The 12,331-nt window shown below is 40.4% G+C and overlaps 1 protein-coding gene across 4 annotated transcripts in view; it reads left to right on the top strand.

Annotated features, from left to right (window-relative positions):
* Positions 1 to 11,802, top strand: part of LOC116689299 (cytospin-A) — a 28,785-nt gene extending 16,983 nt beyond the window's left edge. For 2 of the 4 annotated variants that reach the window (XM_032515794.1, XM_032515793.1), the window contains exons 10-17: positions 1,987 to 2,108; positions 2,507 to 2,597; positions 3,244 to 3,333; positions 3,453 to 3,609; positions 3,964 to 4,066; positions 6,924 to 7,040; positions 7,153 to 7,212; positions 9,810 to 11,802. In XM_032515794.1, coding sequence (XP_032371685.1) covers positions 1,987 to 2,108; positions 2,507 to 2,597; positions 3,244 to 3,333; positions 3,453 to 3,609; positions 3,964 to 4,066; positions 6,924 to 7,040; positions 7,153 to 7,212; positions 9,810 to 9,899 — 830 coding nt within the window. In that variant the 3' untranslated portion in view covers positions 9,900 to 11,802. The remainder of the gene's footprint in view (positions 1 to 1,986; positions 2,109 to 2,506; positions 2,598 to 3,243; positions 3,334 to 3,452; positions 3,610 to 3,963; positions 4,067 to 6,923; positions 7,041 to 7,152; positions 7,213 to 9,809) is intronic. The other 2 variants (XM_032515795.1, XM_032515796.1) reach the window with 2 other exon arrangements.
* Positions 11,803 to 12,331: the final 529 nt, after the last annotated feature.

The following is a 12,331-nucleotide window of genomic DNA, read 5'->3' as shown; positions in this document are numbered from 1 at the left end:
AATTAACCCAAATTTGTTTGAACTTTGATTTACAGATTGTAAAACACATCTCTTTTTTCAGGTATCTTTCACAGGCCCTGAAAACTGCGTAATCAGCACTTTTAAAAAAAACAACCTAGACAAGTCACTAATGAGCAACTATGGGCCCAAATATCAAACCTTTCCCGTTTAAGTAAAATCTTTTGAAAAAGTAGTCTTTCAAAAACTAAAACATTTTTGTCACTAAGCAACAGTTTTGATACCTTTCAGTGGGTTCCGACCACCCCCACAGCATGAAACGGCTCTTGTCAAAGTTTTTATGACATCCAACTTAAACACGTAATGGCAAAATTTCAATTTAGTATACTTGATCTCAGTGCTGCATTGACACGGCGACCACGACAAAATACTAGACCGATGGAAAACTGCGTTGGCCTTTTGGCTCAGTACTAAAGTGGTTTGAACCCTACCTAAAGAATAGGGATTACTTTGTGTCTATAGGTAATTATGCATCTGAGCGTACAAATATGACGTGCGGAGTTCCGCAAAGGGTCCATTCTGGGGCCCTTTTTGTTAACATCTACATGTTCCACTGGCTCAGATTATGGAGAAAAACAAAATAAGTTACCATAGTTATGCGGACGACACACAAATTTACATAACCTTATCGCAAAGGGGGGCTATAGTCAATACAAAATGGACTAAGTGCATCGAACAAATTTAAAGGTGGGTGTGCCAGAAATTCTGAAATTAATGAAGGAAAAAAATGAGGTGGGTTTTTTTGGAGCAAGAGAGGGAAAGATTAAAAATCTGCGCTCAGCTTCAAACAACCATGGGTTTAAAAACAAAAGACAAAGCCAGAAATCTTGGTGTAGTCATGGACTCAGACCTGAACTTTAACAGCCCCATTAAGACAATTACAAAGTCAGCTACTATCACCTTTAAAAAATATCAAGGTAAAGGACTATGTGTCAAAAAGGATTTGGAAAAACTTGTCCATGCTTTATCTTCAGTAGACTTGACTACTGTAACGGGGTCTTTACAGGTCTCCCTAAAAATCAATCAGACAGCTGCAGCGGTTTAGAACGTGTGCTGAGTCCCCACTAAGACAAAAGATGGCTCACATCCCTCCGTTCTGGAAGTCTTTACACTGGCTTCCCGGTCCAAAGAATTGATTTCAAAAGTACTCTTGCTAGTTAATAAATCATAGAAGGGGTTAGGTCCAAATTATTGTGTCGGTCCTACACTAGAACCACCCAGACCATCAGGTCATCTGGGACAGGCGCTTCTGTCCCGAGTCAGAACTAAACAGGGTGAAGCGCTTCAGTTCTATGCTCCTCCCTACTGGATAAACTCCAGAAAACTGTAGATCGCTGTACTTCAGTTCTTTTAAATCAAGGTAAGACCTTTTTTTGATTTCTGCCTCTTTAAAGGACTAATCATTTCTTTAAATTCTTATGCGACTGTAAATTTTATTCTTGTGTTTATGTTTCTCTTTGTTTTAAAAGTCTATTCATGGTTTTACGGTTTTAATGCTTTGTGATTTTAAATGTTTTTTTACTTTGTGTTTATCTGTTTAAGGGTTTTGGGGTAAAGCACATTGAATTGCCCGTTGCGGAATGTGCATACAAATAAAGCTGCCTTGCCTTGCCTTAATAAGGACAGTTTCTTGTTTTTAGAAGTTATTCCCATAAATGTTGAATAAATGTGTAAAGGGGCAGATAAAGTACTGTTAAATAGGGGTCACACAGGAAAGCCCGAGTCTCCATTTCTTCTAACCCCATTTCCCGTGAATTTGTAACAGGCATGGGCCTCCCCCTATCTGGGAAAACTTTCCTTTTCCCTTTATCCACCTTCCTCACTTACCGTCCTCACATAACATTATACATAATATGTCTGTTCTAGGCTTGACACAGTTCATAACATGAGGGGAGTGTATTTGGTTACCTGTGCAGAGCAGGTCTGAACTGAGCTGTATGTTTCGGTTCCTTTCCACTCCTAACTTAGGTCCACCCTCCAATGGCAGTGCCTCTGTGACTCCAACAGCCTCGGCTGCTCCGCTGCCACGCACCCCCCTCAGCCCCAGTCCCATGAAGACGCCACCAGCAGCTGCTGTTTCACCCATACAGGTACAGGAGGAAAGGCTTTGGATGGATATGTTTCTATGGTGTTACCTTACCAGTTTTATTTTGTAGTGATCCGTTAGGAAAAGATCTTTATTGGCTTTATTGACTTCACTAGACTTCATTAAAAGCCACCCAAGGCATTTCATGAGGATTGACATGGAAGGAAAGGAAAATGTACTATCAACAAATAACATGATTTAAAAAGACATGAATATAGTTACATACTAATTTTAAATCATATTAAAGTTAGAGGGATGGATGTACAATTTAGTTTGTAACAATTACAAGGTTTTAACCAAGCTGGATCAAAAACTCTTGACTCTAAAGAAGAAAAAAAGACGGAGAAAATTTTCTTTATGTGTAGGATAATTGCAAAAGTTGTTATTATTTTGCTGTTTCAGAGACACTCCGTATCTGGCTCTATGTCAGCAGCCAAGCCGCTCTCCTCCCTGAGCGATAAGAGGCCCAGCTACACAGACATCACCATGCCAGGTGAGGCACCTGCCCCAGGGATCACTTCAATACACTTCCTATGTTGTATTAATAAGGACAGTTTCCTTGTTTTTAGAACTGTTATTCCCATAAATGTTGGAATAAATGTGTAAAGGGGCAGAATAATGTACTGTTAAATATGGGTCACACACAGGAAATGCCAGAGTCCTCCATCTTCTTCTATACCTCCGTTCCAGTGAACTTAACGATTAACAGGCATGGGCCTCCCCTCTATCATGGGAAATAACATGACAGCTTCTCCCCAGAGGCCTGGAGTTGTGAGTTAGCAGGTTTACTGTATGTTGACTTCATGTTCTAGTTAATCAAAACACTAGAGTGGATGATAAGAGGGAATGATGAACCACCAGATAGTGTAGAATTTCCCACAGTTTTGTTCTCACCAGTAACGGGTTCAAGTGTTTTATGTGAACGTGCAGACTTGGCCATAGCCTCCAATGTTCTGTGTATTTTTCTCTGATTTATTGTTTTCTTGCTGAGCAAAGCAGCCTCGTTCGTCCGGTATTCCCTGAGCTCAGAGAGGCTGGAATGTGGCTCATTGCTGACCCTGTTTTCTAATTTCAGAAGAAGCCCCTTATAGAAACACACTCGCTATACATGTGATGTAAATCCTGTGATGTATCCACAGCTGAGCACCTTCTCAGGGGAACCTCGGCTAGCCGGCCTGCGGCTGTCCTCCAGAGGGTCTCCAACATGGACTCCACCAAGGCAATATCAGGTAAGAGATGCTAGATAAGCTTATAAGAACTTGTTTAAAACTAACTCAGTCATTAGTTTAGTTTAAAAACAAAACAAAACAAAACAAAAGGGTCTATAATTGTGTCCCCCACTGAGCAGTGTCCCGCCGGAGCAGTGAGGAGATAAAGAGGGACATGTCTGCCCCAGACGCCTCCTCAACCTCCCTGATGGCTATGAGTGCTGCCTCCTCCCCGCTCTCCCTGTCCTCCTCCTCCCCCACCGCCTCCGTCACCCCCACAGCACGCAGCCGTCTAAGGTACCACTTTCTGGGGCACTGACTCGCCTGCATGTTGTACTGATATGTTAGAACTGGGATGCGTTATTTGCCTGTTATTGCAGCAAATGTGCTCACGCTGCCCGTTTACAGGCAGTGTCTCGGTTTTGCATTCTCGTCAGTGATTGAAATCTGTCGGTTGTCTTTGTGACCTCACCACGTCACATCACCCCTAGTTATGATTGGTTTCCAGGCGAAACCTACAGCCCAAGACAGCTTTCCTTGCTGACTAAGCAAACACGCTTACCATGCAACCGGTTCGCCTCACTGACATGGCAAAACTTTTAAGACTGGCAGCGTGTTTGCTTACATGTCTGTTCTGTGTGTCTGTTACAGAGAAGAAAGAAAGGACCCACTGTCAGCACTGGCTAGAGAGTATGGAGGCTCCAAGAGAAATGCTTTGCTAAAGTGGTGCCAGAAGAAGACTGAGGGTTATCAGGTGGGTCTCTGGAAGGTACCAGCTGACCTGATCACACATGATGAAGTGTCTGTAACTATAACTCTTCTCCAATGGCTTAGCCACTAAATAACAAACCTAGTTAAAAGAGAAATATACAACAAGTAGATCTGGCCAGGCAATCTGATTGGTCAACTAGACATTTAGAACGTCATGCAGTCTATGGATACGACACCATACTCCTCTCTAGAATATTACTCAGCCATTTCCATGACATTCCAGAGTTTAATAAAAAATAAAATAAAAATTTGAAACATTTTTACTCATGAAAATATATCATAAATGAACATGCAGCAATCTCTCCAAAATATTTATATGACGGGATTCATGGGATTAAATGACAACGCTCTTGAGTTAACATCTTGGAAATGTTTGGATCACATCAGCTGTGCCGTTGACACGGCGCGATTTTAAAAATAGCCTGCTATATGTGAATGTTGCGGATTCATAGCATCTAAATCTGTCTAAAGAAAAATATTTATATCAGCAGGTATCTTAGTTACAACAATATTTCGCTAGCAAAGCAGTTTAGTTGTATGTGTGCGGTATTTGTTCAGTTTGGTAAATCAGACTATCTCTACAAAGCTAACGTAAGCTGAAGTTGACTTGCTCTCTCTCTTTTTATATACAGTCTATTGGCTGACAAAACAGGGAGGCAATATAAATTGTCTCTGTTGCTTTTTCTTATTTATTTTCAGATCAAATTGCCACAATATGAATACATTTGGATTTTGTACCGTTTTACAATAGCAGTTTTACTCGAGAGTGATGCCAACAGAACCTCGGTCCTAGCCGCATCACTGCCGTGCTAATAATGAGGTTAAATGACATCCTCTTGTGTGTAATACCGTATCTGAAGTCTCTTTCCCAAAATTCCGCCTTGGTGCAGAACTGCAGCCACTGGAGCCAGTCCCACAACGAGCTTTCCTTAGTACTGTAGTACCCAGTTAGTATGCGGTTAGAATATGGCTGTCTCATGTGACCTTGTTATTTGTACACCCTGTGACTATACAAATCACAACATGTAAATAGGAACATGTTGGCGTTGTTTTGTCACTTATTGGGAGCAGTAGGATAGATGGAGCCAGTTACCTGCAGGATCTGTGCTAGGCTAAGCTACTGGTGGGGCCGTCAGACAGAGTTACAACACGCGTGGAGATGCATTGACTTGTCTAACTCTGGGGGTAATGGTAAATAAGCTAAAGTCCCAATAAGTCGCCGTGTTCCTTTTAAAGGCTCTAATTTACAATTTTTTTTTATTGTCGATTAATCTGTTAGTCTATGAAATATCAGAAAATTGTCAAAAAAGTTGATGGGTGTTTTCAAAAGCCCAAGATGACGGCCTCAAGTGTCTTGTCATGTCCACAACTCAACAGAGGAGGAGCCCGATATTGGTGGGCCGATATTATTGGCCAATATTAGGAATTCCATGATCTGTCGGTTTTGGCATTTATAATGTCCGATTTATAAAAAAACATTAAAAATAAAAATAAAAAAATGGACTGTCAACTATGTTCTGAGTCTTGCCGTTGCATAGTTTGTCCACCAGAGGGTGCTCTAAACGTCCCTGTTGGCAACACTGATTAGGTTTTTGTTAATGTGTTTTTGTTCAAAGGACTTTAAGTTTTATATCTTAAGTTTGTCATTTTATTTATCAGACCTTTAATACATTTTGATGTTCCTATGTTCTGTTGTGACAATAAAATAAATTACTATTATTATTATTAATATTATTATTATTTTAGTGAGAACTCATAAATAACTACAAATAACTAATGATAGGGAAATCTGTTTCTGTTTTGTTCCGTGTTTCTGGATTATTATTTTTTTTATTTATATACATATTGGCTTATCAGATTTTTAAATAACCAAATATTCGTATTGGTATCAGCCTTAAAAGTCCTTTATTGGTTGGGCTTGAGAAATAAAGAAGCTAGAAAATATTCACATTAAAGAAACTGGAATCATAGAATTTTCAGACCGATTGATCGATAATCAAAATAGTGCCGATTAATTTAATAGTTAATTGACTAATCTTCGCAGCTTTACTTTCCTTTCAGTCTAACGTGGTGGTGTTGTTGCAGATAGATAGCACCGTGGCAACTGCTCTCTCCTTGCAGGTCTTATTGGTTAATGGCAGTTGACTCAAATCAAAGAACGCCTGTCTAAACGTGTGCAGCGAGGACAACTGTCAAAGCATTGACCTAGAAATGAAAGTGCTTAAAATGACAATCAACAGGTGTGTCAAGAGTCACTTGCCATATTGAAGTGATGTTTACCCCTTTTAACAGATGCACCTTATGGTTACCATGACACCTTAGGTCCTCTACAGGAAGTGTGCAACATTTAACACATCCTGCGAGTTACCTACCTGACGAAAACATGAGGCTTTCTCTGAATCATTTTGTACTATTCAGATTATAGCTGTGACGCGTGATCATCTAGTTACATATAACCTTAGTGGTTGTTTGGAATCACAGATTTACAGCCCCTGCAAATGTCAGATAGCAGTTGATGGTGGAAAAGATGATAAAGGTGATATGGAGGAGCAGTGTTAAAAACTCGTATAAAATCCTACAACTGTCATCAAATCTGGCCTGCTGTTCCCTGCAGTTAAATCATTTTAAATAGTTCCATGACAACTGAATTTATTGTGATCATATTATTGTTGAAAGCTGTAATGCACTGTGTGCTGGCAGTGACTTTCATGACCTGGGATAAAATATTGTACCCTCTCTCTTAGCTTGGATAAGGCCCAGAAATTGGTTTTTCATTGACTGTAAATGCTCTGTCGAGTTAAATCAAAGTTGAAGGGCATCGTTGTTTCTTTGTTTTTCAGAATATTGATATCACAAACTTCAGCAGCAGTTGGAATGATGGCCTGGCCTTCTGCGCTGTGCTTCACACCTACCTGCCTGCACACATCCCCTACCAGGAGCTCACCAGCCAGGAGAAGGCAAGTAGAGCCCTGGGGAAAGCCCAGACCTTTAAGTCCTCACCACTCTATCATTACCGTAGTTAGACATGGTATTTCACCGAGTGTGACTTTGACTCTCTTCTTTTCTCAGAGAAGAAACTTCACCTTAGCTTTCCAAGCTGCAGAGAGTGTGGGCATCAAATGCACTTTGGTAAGCTTTATACCAATATGAAATGACTATTTTAAAATAAATTAGGGATGTCAAAATTACCGCGTTAATAACCAGTTAACGCAATTCCCTTTTGACGCCACTGATTTATTTTTAGCGCGCGATTAACGCATGCACGTTCTGTGATTCTGCTCTATAGTTTGGGACATCAGGAAGCTGGTTGAGTTTTTCAAATTCCTTCCGGATCCATTCCAATCCAACTTTATTTGTAAAGCACGTTTAAAACAACCAGGTTGACCAAAGTGCTGGACATTGACATGATTACTGACAGCTTTAAAAACACACTAGTAACAGAAAGGAACATTTAAAACAAGAACAAACTAGACTAACTCTCAAACAGGTTTACAGGCCAATGTACAGTATAAAAGTGAGTTTTAAGTCGTGATTTAAATTTGGATGGTACTCTGGACAAGACTCAAGTTATTTGCATGTACTGAGTTACCACCGGAGTACTTTGTGCCTCAAATACCACTTCAAAACACATTAAAAACTTGAAAAACCTCCCTTTTAACGTACATTTAGAAAGGATTAAAAAACAAAAGTGTGATTAATTTGCAATTAATTGCGAGTTAACTACGACTCTCGTGCAATTAATTGTGATTAAAAATTGTAATCAATTGACAGCCTTAAAATAAATATATACCAAACTCCTGTGTCAAAAAAAAAAGGTGTATGTATAGCAAAACTTTGGGTCAGATTTGAAATGCCATAATTTGGATATTATGTATACTCTGAGGAATGTGCAGAGAAGAATGTACGTAGGGAAAGGGTTTTCTTTCTCTTTTTGCTCTTTTTAGAAGGCTTTATGTTTGACTCACATGGCATGCCCCCCTAGCTCATACGGTAATATAATTACATGTCAACCACCTACATTGCTGTAATCATTTACCAGGGATGAACTACAGTATGTTTTGCAGTTGTACAGTGTGTTGTCTATGGTTCTGCTTTTAAACTCATAAACCTCACTCAACTGTGAGTGTAAAATTATGTTCAACGCATTGAGAATATTTCCATTTGATGGAAACGCTCAGCTAAAAACCCCACAGAATCTTGAGTTTGAAGACACAGTATGTCGCTCAATGTGAACATTATATAGCCTCGACTAAGACTTGGAACAATTTGATTAAAAAAAAAAATATGATACTGTCAGACAGTGTGGAATAAAATGATTTTTCCCAATATTAAATCTACACAGTAGGGAAATGCGCTCATTTGCTTTCTTGTTGAGAGTGAGATTGATACAACTCCCATTTCTGTACGGTCAAGAGAGCCATGTGATGCTTAGCTTAGCTTAGCATTAAGACTGGGAACATGGAAACGGCTAGCTTGGCTCTGTCCAAAGTAAAGGTAACAAAATTCACTTTCACAACAGCAGTACAAAAACTAGCGCTGTGACTTCCTGGAGCCTCAGCTGGTTGACTTGCAATCTCACAGCAACAGGTCTCCGAAAGTCATTCGGCCAAGAAATAGTCCAGCACATAACTCCGCCTTTTAATAGATAAATTTGTTAGTTTGACACAAAAAAAAAAACTTGACTCAAGGTTCACTTACTAGAGTCCCTTTCACACATGCACAGCAAACCTGAACTTATCTAGGAGGAGGAGCTGTATGTGAGAACGCAAATTTCCGAATCAGTTGGCTCGGGCATCAGACGGTCTTTAGCCTGCTAGCTAATCAGTACTTAGTCTTTGTAACATCCGATAGAGCCCAACGCGGGAGAATTCACAGCAAGCGAGGGGGTGTGTTGATGAGGTTTCTGTCGGCTCCTGCAAAACTGGAAGAAATTAAACATCCAGGGGTAAAGAAGAAGGGTGATTCACACAAAGATGGCAACGAGAATGGCTTACTAGAGAGACAACAAGATTTGGCAACTCTGCCTATAAGGTCCGACACCGAACTTGTCAGACAAATTCAAGGGAGAGACTTGGTATTTTAAAACCAAATTATGAACCAGCTCTGTAATCTGTGTCATCATCCGTCTGCTCTACCGAGGCGCCACCCCTCGTCTAAAACTGACAAAAGGTTTTCAAGTAAGTGAGATTGTGTCTGACACAGACAATCTCCAGTTGTGTGCTACATGTGTGAAAGGAAAACTCGGGACCATGTCGGGACAGGATTGCTCAGACGTTGTCCTAAGTAGAGCTTTGAGCCCCAACTTGAGTCCATCAGTGGGTGGAGTTTACTCCTTTAGTTAGTTAGTCATGTGCATTCCCCAATGAATTATAAGCTATCTTGTTGAATTAAAAAACGGGTGAATTGTATTATTTACTTATTATTTTTTTTTGGGGGGGGGCTTTTCCTTTATTAGATAGGGACAGTGGATAGACAAGAAAGGTGGGCGAGAGATGGGGGATGACACGCAGCAAAGGGCCACAGGTCGGATTTGAATCTGGGTCGCTGCAAAGGACTCAACCTACATGGGGGTGCATGCTCTTACTGGATGAGCTAGAGGTCGCCCTGTTGTTGTTGTTGTTGTTGTTGTAGTTTTTAATCTGGAAAATACTGTGTTTTTTAGTGGGACAGAAGTCTTCAGTTTAGCTGTTTTTCCCCCTCCTTAACTGTCTCGTTCTCTCTTCCAGGATATAAATGAGATGGTGCACACAGAAAGGCCCGACTGGCAGAGTGTCATGACTTATGTCACAGCCATATACAAGTACTTTGAAACCTGACTCCATCTTCTCAGCACCTTTGCTCCTGCAGCACAATCAGATCCACACCAGCCCTCCTGAGCACCCAGCAACCTCTCAACCCCACGGGCTGCTGTCATACCTCATTGACCGCTTCCCCCCCTTCACCACAGCAACACCATCACGCTGCATGTTGGCCCTCAGTATTTAGTAATGCTAAAGGCAGAGCAGAACCTCACTGGACTCACACACTGCTACTCCATCCTTCCACTGCAGCGTAGAAGGTGCTTTGGGTAGAGTTGTAGTCTAAGGGCTTGTACTGTTACGCTAGTAAGCCATGAAAAGCAACTGTGGCCAAAGCGTGGTGAACCAAGTATGAACTGACCAGCGGTGGACTCCCGAAGACCGTCTTTGTCTTCAGTTCACGTCTGAAGGAGCAGCACGAAAAAGAAACTCAGTGTCTCAGTGCCTTCCACCTGGCTTTTATTGGCAGACAATGTTACTTCACCGTTAACCTAGTTTCCACGGTATTAAAGGGGGAATTCCTGCAAATCTGACTTTCAGCGTGCTACTTTGCAAGTGGAGTCAAAAAGCCCACCCAATGTTTTTTTCTTTTGTTGGTTGTGATTATTGTGTGAAAGCTTCTACAGAATAACAGCAAAAATCAGTGTTGTTGGAATTCCCCCACAACCCTAAAAATTCCCTTTTTGAAAGGAAATTCAGACGGACACAGGCTTTGTTTTGCACCAAGTCTTCCAGATGTGACAGTTTGATACGGATTCCTCTCTTTCAATGGATAAAGTGCCTGTGTGAATTTTGAGCAGGAGACCGGGATATGAGCTCCCTCTACAGAGGCAGTGTCTTTTCACTACAGTTTGTGAAGCTGAAGATTTAGAGGAGTTGTTGCCAAATATGTTTCAGAGCCTTTTGATTGTCGATTTCTGACCTCTTGGTCTTCAGGGCAGAGTGATGCTACTTCAACAGCTTTGGATCGAGCCTGACTGAAATATGCTACTACACGTTTTGTTAAGCAGCACTAACACACTCTTACGATGGTTTTTCACTATAAGATTCATGACGGTTGACTAATGTTCAGTTGATGTGTATGGAGTTCAACGCCAATGTGAGTGTTTGCATTTTGTAGGCCTGGATTTGCCATCTTGCGCTTCGACTTCTTTCATTAGGCACATACAGCACACGGCATAATTTACTCATAACCAAAGTAGTATTTGGTCTTTCGATATGTTTTGATTGACATTTAAGTTCTGTTTAGATCAGAGAACCTGAAACGTAATCAGCCTGATGGTCTAATTAGAAAAGTATTCTCTCACCATGGCCTTCATGTTATGGAAATGTGCTCTAGTTTTGGAAACTAGCAGAAATAGATTCATAGGTAGAAACACGCTTTTTTAAGGTCAATTCAGCGTCTCATTAAAGGAATAGTTTGTCAGTTTGGGAAATACACCTCCCTGTTTTGCAGAAAGTTAGATAAGAAGATTGATACCATTGTAAGAAATGAGATTGATATCAATCTTCTCACCCAACTCTCGGCAAGAAAGCAAACAAGTGCATTTCCCAAAATGTCAAACTATTCCTTTAACAAAAGCAAACGTTGAAAAACCATGACATTCAGCACAAAACATGCACAAGTAATCGGACAATTCATTGTACCACTGACTTCTTGTTTGTGTTAATACTAATGCTGTATTAGACAGGTAGTCTAGTACGACTAGCCGTCACTATAGAGATACGTTGTGGCACACATTTAATTTGTGTGATTTCAGTCAGCAGCATTAATGTTTACCTCTCAGTCTCTATTTAATATTTATAAGCAGTATACAAGCCTTTAATAAATGGTTTATTACACACTGTAATGTGGTTGTAAGCAGCTTTAAGGACATGTTTTAAAGTGTATTCATTTGTAGTGTTTGTCAGCAATAACAAAGCAGTAACCTCCTATTAAGACTTATTTTATATTTTTACAACACTGTATTACTATATTGCCATTTATTCTTTGTTAAAACAGCAGCCACCACTTAAGTGCGTAACAGGAGGAGTTCAAGTTGTAGACAAAACATTTCATAAACACATATGTGCTTACAACAACATTATAATAAATTATAAACCTTTTTTTTGTTTTTTGTTTTTAAATGCGTACATGCTGCCTTAAAGGAACACGCCACCGTTTGTTGAAATGGGGCTTATCCCAGTCTCCCCTAGCTGTAGGAAGGTGGGACAGAGCATTTTTTGTCTCAGTGCATTCATTGTTTTAGTGCGTTGCAGCGCCGGCGCCAGTTAGCTTAGCGTAGTGAATGGAATTCTATGTTGCCGGTTAGCATGTTATGAGTAAAAGTGAGCCAAGAAAAAACAACAACAACCTAATTACTTCTTGTGGCCTGCGTATTCACAACGAGTACAAATAGCAATGCATATTAAGACTAGACTGTTTCCTAGGCAGATATTGATTTGGGACT

Source organism: Etheostoma spectabile, chromosome 5 (genome assembly GCF_008692095.1).
Source record: "Etheostoma spectabile isolate EspeVRDwgs_2016 chromosome 5, UIUC_Espe_1.0, whole genome shotgun sequence".
Lineage (NCBI taxonomy): Eukaryota > Metazoa > Chordata > Actinopteri > Perciformes > Percidae > Etheostoma > Etheostoma spectabile.
The sequence above is the reverse complement of the archived record's forward strand: the minus strand, read 5'-3'. Positions and strand labels throughout refer to the sequence as shown.